The sequence below is a fragment of the Suillus plorans genome (genome assembly GCF_016647745.1).
Source record: "Suillus plorans strain S12 chromosome Unknown HD556scaffold_11, whole genome shotgun sequence".
Taxonomy (NCBI): Eukaryota; Fungi; Basidiomycota; class Agaricomycetes; order Boletales; family Suillaceae; genus Suillus; species Suillus plorans.
In genome coordinates this window covers 276979-293097 of record NW_024537395.1, presented here as the reverse complement: position 1 = coordinate 293097, position 16119 = coordinate 276979, and the positions used below count along the sequence as shown (strand labels likewise).

The following is a 16119-nucleotide window of genomic DNA, read 5'->3' as shown; positions in this document are numbered from 1 at the left end:
AGTTAAATGTATAAGGATCGAAATTCCGGATGGCCGTTTCAAGGATATCGTCAGGAAGGTGTGTCAATATGATGTAGAACTATGAAAATATTTGCAGAGGTTGACGGTCGACTTCTGCAAGTGGAAACCGCTGCGCTATGATAACGTTCTTCCCTTGTGCGGGATCACGTACGTATTTGGTCCAGTACCAGCTATCGTATCTCCATCGATGCCCAGCGGATCCTTAAGCACATATCTTGATGAATACTATGACGGTCTCTCTGGGGCCCACAAATTCGGTTTGGTGAGTCTTTCCCAACGATATAGCTACACCACAACTCATGGGGGTCGTAACAGCTTGCTAAAGTAGCTGCTGGTCTTCAATATCGTATGCTGTCATTGTGTTGTGTGATCACATGGCCGTTACAGACGCGGATATCAAAAGGATTGAACCAGAGGGTTGTTGTTGGCCATGATGCAGAAGTACTAATACAGCAGTTATCAACAGCGACAGCGATAACGAAAGAACGAAAGAAGTCGAAGGTCTGTAACAACATTCCCGGACGTGAAGATATTCCAAACTCAAATATTCTAGGAGGCTCTCACGACATACGGCGCAGCAGCCGCTCTCAAAGATCCAAGACGCATGTTGACTTCATCCCAACTCAAACCCGGGCCGTATATGTGGTCGACACAAGGGAGCCAGGCGGAAATGATGCGAGCGAGAGTTTCAGCATCTGCTATTTGAGACTCGGGTGTATTCAAAAGTTGTAGTGTTCGTAGGGAGGTATGTTGTATTGGCTCAGCATCAGGATCAACGTCGATAGTTAGAATATTGATTGAAACTCGTAGTGTATGCAATTGTGGACATAGACCGAGCGCTGTGAATAATCCATGGAGGGTGACTTTGGAAGAAAGAGCAGAGTCGTTGATTTCCAGAGTGCGGATGTGCGGCCAACTAGACATAGCTTGCAAGAGCATGTCATTGTCTAGGTAGATGCAGGAATAACGAAACATGAGCTGCAAGGTTCGGAGCTGTGTAAAGCAAAGGAAATGCGGAATTGGTGTCAAAGGCTCGTCGTTGTAGGGTCTCGCGAATTTGTCATCAAAAGAACAAATGGTGATTTTTTGTAGAGTCCGATACGCTTTGCAGTGGGATAGAGCATGAAAGAGTTGCTCGGCCTCTTCTAAAGAGAGATGGCTGGCTTCAAACTCGAACTCTTTCAGCGAGGGAAACTGCGAGTGTTGCATGACTGTGATGATGTCTGTGACACCGTACAGCCGTCGAAAGGAAAGAGTTGTGATGTTAAGGAAGGGTGATAAATTCACGATATCTTGTTTTGACAGCGAAGGACGACTATCATACCCTTGATCAACTTCCAAATTGAGAAGAGTAGGGAGGCAGGAAAGGTGCTTCCATGTTGCCCAGTCGAGCATTGGACAAGCAAGAGTGACAAGCCGCGTGCACCAACGAATCCTATCGGATAGCAGGGACAGCTGACTTATGTTGTCACAATAGAGTGTGTCAGTGGAGATGTACAAATGCTCCAAAGTAATACAATGTGTCACAAAGGATTGCAGACCCTCGTCGACGGTCAATAGACAACATTGGTGCAGCGTCTGAGGCAGAAAGAGGTTCAAATATGCGATGGAAAGACTTAACGACCTCAGCCTCGGAAACACGCATGCCTCGGCGGGAACGACAGAGATAAGTTGAGGATGGGTCCTTTTTATGTTCAATGTGCGTATACGGGAGGAGTGACGCAAAAATTGACGGGCCTCATGAGCAGATAATGGCTCGACACCTTTCGCCCAGGGCTCGTCCCACTATTATGTAGACGCTTCAAGGTGAGCCGAAAAGAAATGAACAAAGCGTAATGAGGTCGTGCACTGACCCTTGTACCCCTACGATATATCAGTGGATGTAACCTTGTTACACAGCCTAGCAGTGGTTCTAGCCCATGGATTTCAGTCCACAACAAATCCATCGCAGGCTCGTGGAAGATTTTGCATGTCCTTGCAAGCGCTGCAAGTGATTTCTGGGTCGATGTTGTTTGAGTAGATGGTATTGTATTCACATAGGCGAATATCTCTAGGAGGACTTCGGGAACAAGTAAAGCCTGATGCATCACTGGAGTACGGTAGAGTCAGGACTCAAAACTAGGTTTCATGTCAATGGTGTTGTTACGTGCTATTTTACAAAATTCCAGTCGATTTGGGCCAAGTATGGATACGGTTTATTGCCAAATATGCAGTACTCCTTCCTTCTCTTTTTCCCTTCTTTTCCCAATGGACTAAATAGGAGTTTGCTACAATCATATCAGAGAACGGTGAAAAAGAATCTCTGTGTTGTACTCAACCTCGTGATCAAAAACATCTCGCAAGTCCGACTCGTGAACTAAATGCATCCCTATGGCAGACGCTGTTTTTGAGCGCTCACCATATCCGTATGTTTTTAAACTCTCAAAGTAGCTGGCTCTGACACGTTTCACAATGATTAATATGCCATGTACGACCTGGTGGTCATTCCAGGTCTACAAATCCGCAACTTATCTAGACACCTTTGACTCCCCGAACATATCTCCCTCACTCATATTTTGCTCTATTCCAGTGCGCGTTTCTCTCTGGGTGGTATGCACCTTCTGGAAGGCCGCTTTGCTGCTGGTCTTTGCTCACCACTCACGAGTGCGGTCACCAAGAGTTCAAATTAATCAACACTGTTGGCTGGGTGCGTACCTCTTCCGCGATACATCTGGTCAGAGGCCTTACCTTGACAACGACAACCGTAAGTGTTGTTCCGTGTTTAAAAGAGGGTAGCTTGATGTTTTGTTTGCAGATCTCAACCCTGATGCTGCGTTGCAATGTAACACCCCCCAAGTATATGGCTGTCTTATTCAGTGCCGCACAGGACACGGCTTCATTGAAGAATACTAACGGCCAATCCATCATTGCATCTAGCTGAAACCTTTGATTGAAAGCGGCCTGGTTTAGACCTGTAGTCAGCTTGTAGTTAGCTTGTAGTTCCGAAGACTCGCACATACACAAGCATCAGAGAATTCATAGCTACTTTCAATGATATTCGAAGGCTTGGATTTTTCAGAGGAGTTGTAACTGATCTGAACTTTCTGAAGGACAATCTCTATGGGATACAAAGGACATGTAGGTCATCTAAGACTGATGACTCGGAGTTACTGGTCTAAAGAGGGAACAGTCGTCAGTAGCATTTAAAAATGGTGAAAGCATTTCATGTTGGATCCAGCTCCTTCACAATGGCATGACTTGCGCGCAAATCGGCTTGACTAGGCTCGTACTATGTACTGAAGCAGAAGACGAAGCTGCAAACGATTCTAATTTGAAATAACACGAGAAAACATACCAAGAACGAGATAACTGGAGCACACCGTATCCGAGTCAGGGTCATTTCTACAAACAACAGAATGAGAGATCACAGATCAACAAATTGTGAGTATGTACCAGACGACAGGAATACGGCGCAGAACTACATATCTATATGAATGAAAACCGTCCTCTGCTCGAGCGGCACTTTCGTCTTCACAGCGTGAGCCCAGGCTACCTTCGTACAGTCCATGGCACTACCATTCTTCGAACCCTTGAACACGTTCTCGTAAAAGGCTTTGACGATGAGTTTTGCGATTGCGTCATCGACTACCCAGACAGTGCCTGAACCACCAGAACGGTAGACCTGCTGCGAGATCAATGCCCTCGTCAGGGGTCCGCTTATCGCCGTGACACCTGAGCGCTTCGTTCACGCAGCCATGAAACTGTGTGAACGAACAACTGCCCTATTTTCTAACTCTCAACTGACACCCACTGATTTCTGGTCATTGCGCACTGGGCTCGTCGAAAAGTGCTTCCCGTGAGTGATACCCTAAGTTCTTCTGCCGGTTAAATCTGACGACTCGCTTACCAGAGACTTCAGATACCCACGAAGATTTGTTGCATCTTATCGAATTTAGCAGGACCTGAACTCGTCGTCCAAAGCTGTTTTGTGGGGGAGGATTGGATATTGAATTTTGTAAGTAGACGATCTCGTGAGTAATGGTTTTTGTGGTTCTGACGGGCATTAAATTGGAAGGAGAAGGCTTCTGGACTCACCAACAATCATTGCCATTGTCAGATAACTGGTCTGATTCCAAGATCCCTGCAGACTTCTCTCGCATACACGATCTACCTTATTCGATCACTTAAGCGCCGACCATGTCGTCATCCACCAGTAAGACGGCAGTGGTCACGCCACGCTACACGATGCAGGGTCATGCAAGACAAGTCAACAGTGCTGTGCACTTGCCTGACGGACGACACATCATCACATGTTCGTCGGACGGCTCACTCCGACTATGGGACCTAGAGAGCGGCGCACAGATAGGCGAGGACTGGCGAGACGAAGATAATGTAGTATTTCGATCCATGGCATTGTCTCCAAACGGCAAGACGATTGCAAGCGGAGACTATGACGGGAAAGTGAGGTTGTGGGATGTCGAGACGAGAAAGGTCATTGCCAGATGGACAGGGCACGCCCATACTGTGCAATCATTGTGCTGGAGTGCAGATGATAAACAAGTGGCAAGTGGATCCTGGGATGGGACGGCAAGAATCTGGGATGTCAGGAAGGGCAAAACTGTTCTGAAAATCGAAACCAGTCACGCCCGGGTGAATGCGGTGATGTACTCGCCTGACTCATCAAAACTCGCTACGGGGGGGTATGAGGAGAACGCTGTGAAAATCTGGGATACGAAAACAGGAAAGCGTCTCAAAACACTCAAACACTCAAACACAGTTCGCAGCTTGGCATGGACGTCCTTGGATGGAAATGGCAAACTTATCTCCGATTCATATGATCTGATTAGGATATACGACACCGCCACTTGGGAGCAAATCGCTATCCTTGAAGGTCACACAAAGCATGTCACCGCCATCTCCTTGTCTCGGAACAACCGCCTCCTTGCAAGTGCATCTTATGATAAAACAGCACGTCTGTGGAATCTTGACACCAACCTCCCAGTTGGACCACCCCTCCAGCATGAAAACGTTTTATGGTCCGTAGCTCTTTCCCCTGATGCAAAGGTGCTAGTCACTGCCGAGGACACAACCGCGTACACTTGGGACGTTTACGCCATCCTCAAAGAAGTTGGCCTTGAGGACCTACTTTCCATTGGTTCCAATATTGTCACGGTAAGTGTCAACATATCCATATCACCCGCTCTCTCTGACAATGTCTGTTGTTAGGCACCAGAGGAGAGACGGGAACAGGAACAGACGGCACCTCGAGATGATGATTCAGGAATACAGCACACACCCCGCTCTTCGCTCAGTGACAGGTCATTTTTGGAAGTACGTGCCGAGTTTGCAATCTTTCTCATTCATTATAACAGTAATATTCTAGCGTGATGCTACGCGATGTCCTGGCCAATTTGACGATATAGATGAACTTCCGCCAATGTTTTTTCATGGCATGGAGGCCCCTCAGTCCTCCCCAATGGATGGTTTACGCCCACATTCCTCTGCAAATGCATTCCTCGCTCGCCTTCTCTCGCTCCTCCGGCGCTTTCGACCCGACAATGATAGAACGACTGAACTTCCGCAACCTTCACGGCCTTTGGCGGTTCATCTACGCACACTCCTCGCTCGCCTGTCCTCACTCATTCACCGCTTTTCACCTGAAAGTGATGCACCAAATGAACTTCAGCAACCCTCCACGTCTTCCCGGTTAGATCCACATGTGCTCCTGGCTCGCCTTTCCTCACTTTTCCCCCGATCTCGACTCAATACCGACGAAGAAGCTGAACATCATCCAACATTGCCTACGAGTTCACATCCAGATGGAAGGCTCATTGGCTGGCTGTCCTCATTCTTCCGTTCTCAACCCCACACCAACGAAGAAGCCGAACATCATCCCACAGTGGCTTCAAGTTCACGTCCAGATGCGAGGCTCATCAACCGGCTGTCCTCACTCTTCCGCTCTCAAGCCCACGCCAACGGAGAAGCCGAACATCATCCCACAATGGTTTCGAGTTCACGTTCAGATGCGAGGCTCGTTAGCAGGTTGTCTTCACTCTTCCGCTCTCAACCCCACACCAACGAAAGAATAGAACTTTCGCAACGCCCAAGTCATCCTCGCGTTGTCAACGTGGCTGCAGTGCGGGACAAGCAGGTATGGCTCTTCTTGGCCCATTTACAATCGCTGTGGTTTAGTGATCTCTGTTCAGGCTTTGTTTGTTGCTCGGGGGCCAAATTTTAAGAAAGCAAAACGAGCATATGAGCAACGAACAGAATCGCACGCCCAACCTCAGGCATCGTCATCGGGCACTCAGCCTGCCCATGTTTCAACATTAGCGACATCTCCTGTTCCAGGTACTAACACTACCACAACAGGTACATCAACCCCACAGTCACCACCCATCCCATGGTGGAGTCAACTCGTGTTATTTCTCTGCTGTACATCTCCACCACATGCCAATAGTCATTGACACAATTAGCGTTGCAGCATTTGAACAACTACTTCACCTTTGCTTCTAGTGATTCCGTACTTATGTCTCTTTCCTTATGTCTTTGCAGTACAGCATCAATCTTGTTTCCTCGTCATGAGCCTAGTGCAACGCACCAGACAGGATAATACTAATTTAATGAGAGAAGGACAGTGTACTTCTGGTCGATAGCTGTCAAAACGAGTACGTCTGACAACAGTGCCCAAGTGCGATGCACCGAAAACCTTGCGGTCTCAAGAATTCCCGATGGGTATCGTATATTCTGCCTCGCTGAGCCGGGCCAAAAGAGCAGACTGGGTGGGTTATTGGTAGTGGTAAGTATGAATACCTAAGATGATCGCGATGAAAACACATTTATTGTCTATGTTCGTTCTCGCGCACACAGGCATCGATTTACGGAAACACGCACTGTATAATATGATATATGATATACCGACGAAATGGCAGTCTCGACTCTCCACAACCTAAATGAAATCAACACTCGTTCATATCCTCGACATTGAGAGCAGGTCTTTCTTTCTCCTTTCCTGGGGGGACCCTCTTCGCGACAATGCCCTTATAGGCCATTTGAAAGTCGGATTGCATATCTTTCATGTTGCCGGGAACCCCCTGCATGAATTCATCAACCTCTAAAACACCAGATTTCAGTGCGTCGATGCCACGGTCACGATGAGCGGGTGAGGAAGGTTCCAGTTGTTTGCGTAATTTCAATCCCTTCCTGAGGAGCGCTCTGGAAACAAGACGTGTTAGCTATCGTATGTCAATGAGTAAGGGAGGACGGACGCTAGTTCGCTTCTCTGCTTGCCCAACTCCTCAAGCTTTTCATGAGACTCCTTGTTGAGAAGGCCTTTTGTCTTCGCTTTGGCTGCGCGAGTCAGAGCAATGCCTCGTTCCAAGCACACCAGGAGGTGAGGCAATGGTCCAAGGAAAAGGAAGGTATAATAACCCGAATGCCATTCAGAGGACTGCGTCTCCTTCAGGCATGTCATGAACATCGCATCAATTTCGGCGTTAACTGCACGACTCGAGCGGCGTCTGACGTAACGACGGTATGCTTTCTGAATTTTGCAACCCGCCTCTTCCTCCTCCACCGATGGTCCGTTGGTGCGTAGCGACTCGTCAAGATCAGGTGCGAGCAACGTCGCCGCCTCATCCAAAGTCTCCGACGCATCACGGGTCTCGGTATTAGCATTCGCCGTGACATCCTCTTCCCCTTCAAGTTCTTCTTCTTCGAAATCTTGAGGTTGTGGTTCCGTTATCTCTTTCTCATCATGCTGCATGACCTCTGGTTGATCCTTGCAATGACCTACGCCAGGTACGAAGGCAGGGGCCTCTACTCTCAGGGTAGACTGTGCGATCACTGCGTACGATGAAAGGAGATGAGGGATCTCCATGGTCTTCTCGTATACGAGCCGTCGACCTATACTAGTATAGACTCGGGTATGCTGGTCCATTTTGTGGACGAGATGCACCAGGTTTCCCACTCCTGTATTATCGTCGAAAGCCAGGAGAGCTCGCAGGTAAGCGTCTGAGAGTGGCGGCCGTCCTGGCAAGGGTGTCATGTACCTGACCACATCGTCCACAAGGTTCCGATAGTTCGCTAAACGCCAATTCGAAGGAGGGTTGTTTTTGTGCAGAGAAAAAATGATGTTGTATATTTTGACTCCGATGGAGGGTTTCCTGATGTTATGAGCAACTAATGAATACAACTTAGCAGCGAATGGGTTTTTGAAAAGAGACAATAAACGTACTAAGGCAGAGAACCCTGCAGCTGTAATACATGTGATCAGTAAGTACATCGCTGACGAACAGATGCTAAACCGAACTTACATCCGGGAAATGAAAACGTTGCGGAGAATGGGCGTAACTCTCGTATGGTTCAGCCAGAGGAAATCTGCCTCATTGAAGTCCCGGATCTTCGAAAAGTTGAGAGACTCACCCATGCCGGCTTCTACGCGCAATGCTTCGACCAGCCTCGCTATTTCATCCAGAAGCTTGCCCATCAAAAACAGCTTAGTTTCTTTCTCCGTGGTGAATTTGTGGGGAAACAGTAGCCAGCTACATGGAAGGACAGCGTTATGAAGGGGAAACCTGTTAAAGCCGGGGTCCATTCGGTACTTGATTACAAAAGCGCCGCAGACGTCCTCGATACAGTCGCACAACACCGAGAGGTTGACACACACACGATTGTCGAGAACATGCCTGAATTGCACTCAGTTCATTGCACGTAGAGACAAGAATAACGCTTACAGAAGATACAGAATCCCCGATGAGATGCTACTGTAGATAGCTCCTTGGTAAGAATTAAGCAGGTCACGAACCATATAGCGATTGTCCTCCTTGCGAAAGAGTTCTAAGGGTCCGGAGATCGCACACTTTGATCGAGAGATGTAGACATGTGCGTCGTTCCTGTCAAAAGCAAAACTTAGACTGGTTATTCCCATCAACGCCGTCAAAAATCCGGCCTGGGTATGAAATGGGTCGAGCGAGTAGAAGGATTCGCGGATCCAGAGCTTCACCACTTTCATGCCCTCTAGACGAAGAGGCATCAGGTTTATGTCAAGGTCCGCGGGGGAACCTTGAACGAAGAAGGGTGGATTGATAGCCTCGTAAAGATGCTTGAGCCAGTGCCTCATGCTGATAGAGTGATCAGTATAAGTACTCGATCATAAGCTACCTCCAGGCGTACGTTTTGCGTCGCTCAATGTATGGGTGAGCGGAATACATGAATTGCAAGATCAGGATCTGCCAGATGTGGATGGCAACACGCTTGTTGTAATACTGGCGATCCAATTTCGATGCTGCAACATGCTCTTGGGGACAGTTATCTCTTCGACATACGGATATCAAGAATTGCAGGCATTGCGAGAAGACGGGAGATTTGCAGCACATATCATCGATCTCCGATATTTTGTCTTTCAAGATCGTTCGAATGGATTGTTGTAGCAGCTGGGTGACGACTCTACGAGAAGCTGTGTACCCGGATGAATGTTCCGATACCCAAGTGATCCCCTGGCGGTCTTCCATTAAGTTGTTGTGGAGGAACGTTCCATCTGGTATGAGAAACTCATCACCGGACAACCGCACGATGGAGAATAGTCTCTGAATACCGCTATGCTCCATAGGGTCAGGGAAGGTCAAAATAAGATAGAGCAATCGCGCATAGGCGTGAAATTGTTGAAGGAACCGTTGCATTTCATCGACCGTGAAAGCTCGAATATCTGTGGTTCGAGAGAATATATGGTCCAGGCAAAGAAGAGCTGCTGGCTTGTTATCCTGTTTATCGAAGTTAAGCGCAAGATTTCTCAACGGCTCATGATTTCCGCGCAAGATGGTTTGAAACATCGATATCTGGATGTCGATCAGTCCAGCAGTTACTTTGAGACTGCTAATACGTACTAGATCACGCGTGGCCAGCTTTAGTTTGTTCGTCTCTAGCTGATCAGCAAGAACGATGAAATGCTGCATTGGCTCATCAGCAACGGATTTTGCAGTGATTCTAAAGGAGCATTGGCGCCAGAAGTATTCCAATATAGCATCGGCCGCACGGCTAGTAGAATCGTCCTCGCTGTCGTCCTTGATGAATGCCCGAACAGCTTCCAAGGGCCTGTTCTCTGACAAGTGAAGCTCTGCGGCCTTATAGTACATCGAGTGAGATTCAAGCAGTGAGGCACGAGCATAATCGAGATCATAGTCCTCCAGAAATTCGAGTTGCTCTTCAAATGTCGAGAAGAGGGACAAGGGAACCCTGCGCAATTGCTATTAAATAAAGACATCGTGAAGAGTCTAAGACTTACTGAGCGTTGTTCCTGCTGCAGTAAAATAGTCTGCACACAGTCCGTAACTCCGTCTTGGTCTCTTCAGGTATATCCGTACCATAGTCATCAAGAACATGGAGGGTCTTGTCAAACCGTCCAGCCTTGCGATATCTCTTCGCTGCTTGCTCGAACTCTTGAGCATTGAGATAGGCCTTAGCAGCTTTAAGATCATCTCCTGCTCGAACGTAGCAATCCGCCGAGTTACGATAATATTGGAGCTTCTGATTTCCTGTCGCGGTCGCCCCACAATCAGTAAAGGCATCGGCAGCCACGTTAAAAGCTCTTTTTTGGTCGCTGAGTGAGGCCACTCCGACACTAGAACGTGCGACATCTCGCAGTTGATATGCTTCACAAACCTTCACCTCATGACGAAGGTTAGCACGTTCGAAGCAGTGAACAGCCTGCGAGTAGCGCTTGTGCGAGAATAGTGAACGCCCGAAGGATGCCCATTCTTCTGGAGTCGAGGAGACGGCTAGATGAGGGACATCGGTGCCGGGGGTACAATTCTTGATCTGGTCGCGAGACGTCCAAAATTTCTGAAGGAAAATAGTGATCAGATCAAGTTATGCTAACATGCTGCCCTCAACGTACACGCATAGGCTCTGATCTATCAGATTTGTCAATGATCCATATGTTCTTCCTTGCTCGAGTGATTCCCACATAAAGAAGTTTGAGCTAATAAAAGTAAGCCGAAGTTCATTTCAAAGATCGGTGTGCCTACCTCGCTACAAACCCCAGCGTGTCGCGCCTCGTCAAAGTTCGGTGCATATCCTTGACCGTCTACCCCACTGAGAACTATGCGCCATCGCAACAGATCTACAGCAGAATCCTCGAAAAAGTTGTATAGCAGCACCTGACCGAAGTCAGACATCCATCAGATAGCAAACTTAGCTTTCTCACATCATTGAATTCCAGGCCTTTGCTCTCATAAAGCGTCCTGCATACATATGTCAACATGAAAACACAGAGCAAAGGTAGTCTTAATACGACTCACATAATTAGTCCAATTTGACCAACTTGGTCTCGTAACTTCTGACGCGCCGCATCGTCACGCACGAGAATGCCTAGATACCTTGTCAGTGTATGAATGAAACCTCCAGCCAATTACTTTACATTGCCCGGCTCCGAACTCAATGTGGCTACCGCTGGAAGAATTCTCAGGAGGACAAGAGGGGTATAGTCCAGGTTTGCTTACCTCTCCCCAAACAAGAACTGTTCATAACGAACGGTGTCTTTATCCCAACCAGTGAAAAAGACAGGCTTCAGCCCGTCAACCACCCCCTTTTCTGGCTGAAGATTATCGATTGTGTTGGGCCAGAACTTTGTGATGAGTTCGATCACAGAACTTGCGCAGTTGACGATTCCACCGTGCGATCTGTAGTTGATCGCCAATTGAAACATCGCAGGCTGACGAAGACCTGCTCCAGCGGAATTGACCGAAATATTTTGCTGCTGCTTCAAGGTATCAATTCAGGCCCGAGCTAAGTCGCTGTCTGCTGACCTCAACACGATAGAGAAACGCTTTCAGATCATTAAACCTGAAGGAACTCCCTGCAGAGATTGTCTGTGCGGTGTCCCCAGCCCAGAACAAACCATCTGGATTCTTGCATAATTGCCTCAAAACTATAACAGAAAGCTCAAGGGATTATGTCAACAAGGGATGGAGTGACCACTTACAGAGTGCGTCGATCAGAAGGTTGTCTTGTGCTTCGTCGACATACCTAGTGCAGGTAGTCAGGGGTGAGATGCATTGGTGGTGATAACACATACAGATAATCGATCTGTTGACCAGGGAACTTCTTGCTCCGGAAGACCTTGAGTATCGCATGCGTGCTGTTTGGGAATATATCGTGACATTACTTGGGTGAGAAGGGGAATAGGTCGTACCGGTCTGCAACATCATGATGACGTCGTTGCCTCTTCATTTTCGTATAATACTCGAACATGTCGTACAGAATTTCCCTCTGATTCGCAAAATTTGGGTTAGAACGATGAGAAAGAAGGAGGTAGGCTGGGCGATCGAGAATTCCTTCAGGACAGGTTAGTGCGTGTTCGGAGCCTTTGATGATCCCTGTGTGTATATTTAGTAATTGTCAGTGTCCATGCAATACAAATAGTACTCACCCATGAATTCGCTAAAAACCAACCACGAATCTGATGGGGTAGTGTCAGTACTCTATTGTCATCATAAGAGAAAAGGACGCTACTAAGGTTCTTGCTGAGATTCTGTGGAAAATGAGGCCAGTATTGATTTGCGAATACGTCATAGGTGACGAAACAGTCATGCGCGTCAGCATTGTCAACATTGAAGAAAGCTCCTGCGCTATCTGTCTTGTCCAAGATATCTGCCGCGATCATTTTCGCCAACTACATAAACGATTAGCTCGGAAGCTGTCCAGACGACGGATTGGGACGCACTCGATCGAAAGTTAGAAAAAGAGGAAAGTGCTTATCCTCAAGTCCGCTGTATCTCATCGGTACATTCATCTGTGATTCGGGCAGGTCGTCGAGATCAACAAGGCCCTCCTGGACACTTCGTGCCTTCATTTTTGCAAGTTCCTCCAGGGTATAGCCTGCCAATGCCAGAGATTCGAGAAGCTTCGTGAAATACTCTTCCACTTTCGTAGCGAGCACTCTGGATTTGGTGACGAAGATTTGGCGTGGCTTCGGCATGTCGACTGCACTCATCTCCCAAGCTCGCTGAATACCGAGAATTTTGAACAGCATCGTCGTGGTTTTTCTAGTTGAGTGTGATAAATAAGCTATGTATATTAGGGGCAGGACACTTACCCCGTGCCGCTGCGACCCAAGACGTAACATGACGTGATACACTCGACAATCTTTTGCTCTTGAGGTCTGAACAAACATTGATCAGTGAATGCGTCACATTGGGGCAGAACTCACGTGAGCATAAAGACGTGCTGTACGTCTTGGTTTGCGATAAGACCTTTTGGAAAGATAAGAGGAGGTGGCGAGCCAACTACATGATCACTCACTATGTAGGAACGCCTAAAACAAGAGGTTACCGAGTCAATATCTGCGTGCCTATGAATCGTATCTATAAGCTTACTTGCGAGAATGTGACATATTTCTCCAAACTAGAAAATGGTTAGATGAAAACCAATTTGAATAAGGATGGCAAAAATTCATACACGAGTAAAGAGTGAAGCTGTGCCATGGATCAATGCCTGTACAAATGACAACTGAAAGTACTCAACTCGGTCCATGTCCTTATCACTAAGATTGAGTGGACTTCCTGAGCATTCTGGCTCGGGTTCAGCTGATGGGAATGATGCAGGCAGAATCGCGCTGTCTTTAGAAAGGACAGGTCTATTCCGAAAGATACACCTGTGCAAGCAACTATTCACTGAATTGCATCAAGACCCGAAAAAGGTCCTCACCTTCTACGATATTCTCTGCCCTTGCGTGCGAGATGGTTACCCAAGGCATCCCATACTTTGCCAAGTTGTGCATGCGTATAAATGCCGTATACCTTGATTACTGGAGTTCATATGAGTGCTAATAAGACGGATGTAATTGCTCTTGACAGTTCACCTTGTCTTTCGGACTGTCAAGACTCCAGTCTCAATATCATGCTCGATGTTGATGTAAAAGCGACGTACCTTTCCATCCTGGTCAGGGACACAATCAATCTGGTACTGTGAGAAAAGGTCAGTCGTCTCCTGCTCCGATCGATGTATGTGAAATTACACTTACTACTAATCGTAAGTCCTTTGTCATCTTGGCATCGTAGATGGGTATGCCTGCATCTGGTCCGTTAAGTCGCTTGTGATTATCATCTGAAAAATAACCATTCGATAGTTGTCTGTGATTACGATGAGATCATGACAGCAAATTTCATCTGAAGACAGACTTGATCTTCCCGACGATGATCTTGAATGTCTTCTTTTCTGATTTACGTAACTCACGCAAATTTTTGTAGGCTTCCGTAGATATGAGGATTCGCCACTCTCCGAACCCGTCCGCGTTCTCAAAGTAAAGCGCAGCCTTCATAGGCTGCACCATTTGGTACACTTTGGGTCGGGTTGTTGGGCTCTCGACATCCTCGGTTGACGAAACTTCAGGCGCAACATCTTTGGCAAACTCGCCCACGTTTGGGAGGAGTAAGGCTTTAATGTCGCCTGCTAATTCCGTCCTCCGCAGAAGCGAGAGGTAGAACTTACGGAGAGCTGTCAGGGGAAACGTCAAAAAGTAGAGAATATACTCACCGAGAGTGTATTTTTCAGCTTCGTAAGAATGTGAGTAGACAATGATGCGGCAGCCTCGCTCGTGAGAGGCACAACAACATCAAGCCTCAGGAAGAGAGATGCGTCGATAGACGTATGAGCTTTCGGGCGATTACGCTTGCGCATGTTCTGAGGGACTTTCTTCTTGACGAATCCATCATCAGATTCGTCGAAGAGATCGTTCTCGTCTTCAAACGACCCTGCACCAGAAAATTCCATAGTGTTCAACGCGCAAAGTACAGGTGAAGCGTCCTCGATGAAGCCTCTGTGGCGGCTGATGTCCCTAGAGATATCCATCGCTAGAGGCTCAGCTGGAAAAGCTAGAAAGTACATAGACAGATTGTCTAGCATCGTTCTCGCAACGGATGTTGGATATTCTTGAGATTTCCTTGGAAAGTCTTTTATGATCTGTGAGATCATTGCCTCACGGCGATCCCAAACTGTTGACAGAGTCAGAGCTGATGACGCTCGAAGGAAGTTCGTGAGATACCAGAAATGATATATGCAAAAACATGGGGTGATGACGACATATGTTTGACCGTAGCTTGTAATGCGGTTGCTCCTGGACTTGAAATTGTGTCCAGATGGCGCAAAGCGGTTCTGAGGCCTGCCTCGTTGACTATTCGATCTTTGGAGAGTAAGTCCAACATGGTCTGTTGAACAAGAGAAGCTTGTGGTGATAAAGTGGTTATATGAAAGGCTGGGGAACTTAGACTTGAGCTATGTCAATGGTACAAAGAGCTTGGAGGAAGTCCGAGTGCGAGTCTGCAACGAGGTTGTCCTTATATCGTCGAGCCGGCGCTTTGTCTGAATTTCCAAAGAGGTTGAGGCGCAAACAGTACACCCAGAATCAACACCTGCAAGCAACCTGAAGTTGTACATAGCGGTGAACTTGGACCCTCAAATGATCCCAGATTGTGACAAGAATACGACCTTACGTAGGTGTGGAACAGTATAAGATGTGCATTCCGGAATAAATCAGCTCTCTATCTTTATGTAACAGGTCACCTTACACTCGTCTGATCAAAATGGTGCGTCTAGACTGATCTTTCGGCCACAAATATCAAGCTGGACCTACAGCGCGTGTTGTAATAGAAGCAGACGAGAGGCACAATATGATAATTTTTCGGAAATCTCCTACATACATTTTATATCATACAAGCAAATATCATCCGTTGACCTTCGAATGTTTACTACAATGAATTACAATAAGATATGTCTGCGCGTACATACTGTTGTCCTTCTCTTGCAAATACCGTTCGAATGCAAGGCTTGTACTCTTGAGACACGATATCTTATTGGGATTTTTCCCACGCCATAGGGTATTGGGCATCGTGTTGACAATACCAAGTACAGCTGAGCGCTGATCACGGTGATCTCGAATTGATGATCCAGCACAGGCTTGCGAAGTTCATGAAACGCACGGCAGCCAATCCGCGAGTGTGGAAGGTCGTTATCAGTATGATGCACTTCAGGTAAGTTCAGACCATCTGTATGTCTCCCAGACATGTCCTGACCTCGTGTTTACTAGTACTACTATCAACCATCGTGTAAACCTTGACAGAACAC

General features: G+C 47.3%; 4 protein-coding genes across 4 annotated transcripts; 1 reads left to right on the top strand and 3 right to left on the bottom strand.

Annotated features, from left to right (window-relative positions):
• Positions 1-311: 311 nt before the first annotated feature.
• Positions 312-2154, bottom strand: HD556DRAFT_119771 (uncharacterized protein). Its single transcript, XM_041296313.1, has 2 exons — positions 1875-2154; positions 312-1806 (listed from the first exon to the last, which is right to left on the bottom strand). The coding sequence occupies exons 1-2, from the start codon at positions 2106-2108 to the stop codon at positions 571-573; spliced, it is 1470 nt and encodes a 489-aa protein (XP_041163695.1). The 5' UTR covers positions 2109-2154; the 3' UTR covers positions 312-570.
• A 140-nt stretch (positions 2155-2294) lies between these two features.
• On the bottom strand, positions 2295-3825 carry HD556DRAFT_1305528 (uncharacterized protein; the record flags this gene model as incomplete). The annotated part of the gene is made up of 8 exons (XM_041299799.1): positions 2295-2377; positions 2420-2495; positions 2541-2645; positions 2749-2961; positions 3021-3118; positions 3356-3402; positions 3483-3732; positions 3795-3825. The coding sequence occupies 8 exons, from the start codon at positions 3823-3825 to the stop codon at positions 2295-2297; spliced, it is 903 nt and encodes a 300-aa protein (XP_041163694.1).
• A 106-nt stretch (positions 3826-3931) lies between these two features.
• On the top strand, positions 3932-6537 carry HD556DRAFT_119236 (WD40-repeat-containing domain protein). The gene is made up of 4 exons (XM_041296203.1): positions 3932-5172; positions 5227-5331; positions 5384-6042; positions 6090-6537. The coding sequence occupies exons 1-4, from the start codon at positions 4198-4200 to the stop codon at positions 6190-6192; spliced, it is 1842 nt and encodes a 613-aa protein (XP_041163693.1). The 5' UTR covers positions 3932-4197; the 3' UTR covers positions 6193-6537.
• Positions 6538-6857: 320 nt separating this feature from the next.
• On the bottom strand, positions 6858-14317 carry HD556DRAFT_1287696 (uncharacterized protein; the record flags this gene model as incomplete). The annotated part of the gene is made up of 27 exons (XM_041299351.1): positions 6858-7215; positions 7269-8250; positions 8425-8687; positions 8736-9122; positions 9175-9923; positions 9969-10233; positions 10283-10839; positions 10895-10978; positions 11025-11156; positions 11204-11240; positions 11298-11367; positions 11417-11448; positions 11499-11755; positions 11805-11926; positions 11981-12024; positions 12074-12136; positions 12191-12374; positions 12428-12457; positions 12511-12670; positions 12722-13043; positions 13094-13159; positions 13208-13250; positions 13458-13651; positions 13705-13804; positions 13923-13962; positions 14021-14129; positions 14178-14317. The coding sequence occupies 27 exons, from the start codon at positions 14315-14317 to the stop codon at positions 6960-6962; spliced, it is 5688 nt and encodes a 1895-aa protein (XP_041163692.1). The 3' UTR covers positions 6858-6959.
• Between the last annotated feature and the right edge of the window lie 1802 nt (positions 14318-16119).

Excerpts from the sequence above, each read along its gene's own strand:
- HD556DRAFT_119236 (XM_041296203.1), top strand. The coding sequence starts at position 4,198 with ATGTCGTCATCCACCAGTAAGACGGCAGTGGTCACGCCACGCTACACG. Across the intron at positions 5,173-5,226 it reads TTGGTTCCAATATTGTCACG|GCACCAGAGGAGAGACGGGA; the intron begins GTAAGTGTCAAC and ends GTCTGTTGTTAG. Across the intron at positions 5,332-5,383 it reads GTGACAGGTCATTTTTGGAA|CGTGATGCTACGCGATGTCC; the intron begins GTACGTGCCGAG and ends GTAATATTCTAG.
- HD556DRAFT_119771 (XM_041296313.1), bottom strand. The coding sequence starts at position 2,108 with ATGCATCAGGCTTTACTTGTTCCCGAAGTCCTCCTAGAGATATTCGCC. Across the intron at positions 1,807-1,874 it reads TATATCGTAGGGGTACAAGG|TGGGACGAGCCCTGGGCGAA; the intron begins GTCAGTGCACGA and ends TCTACATAATAG.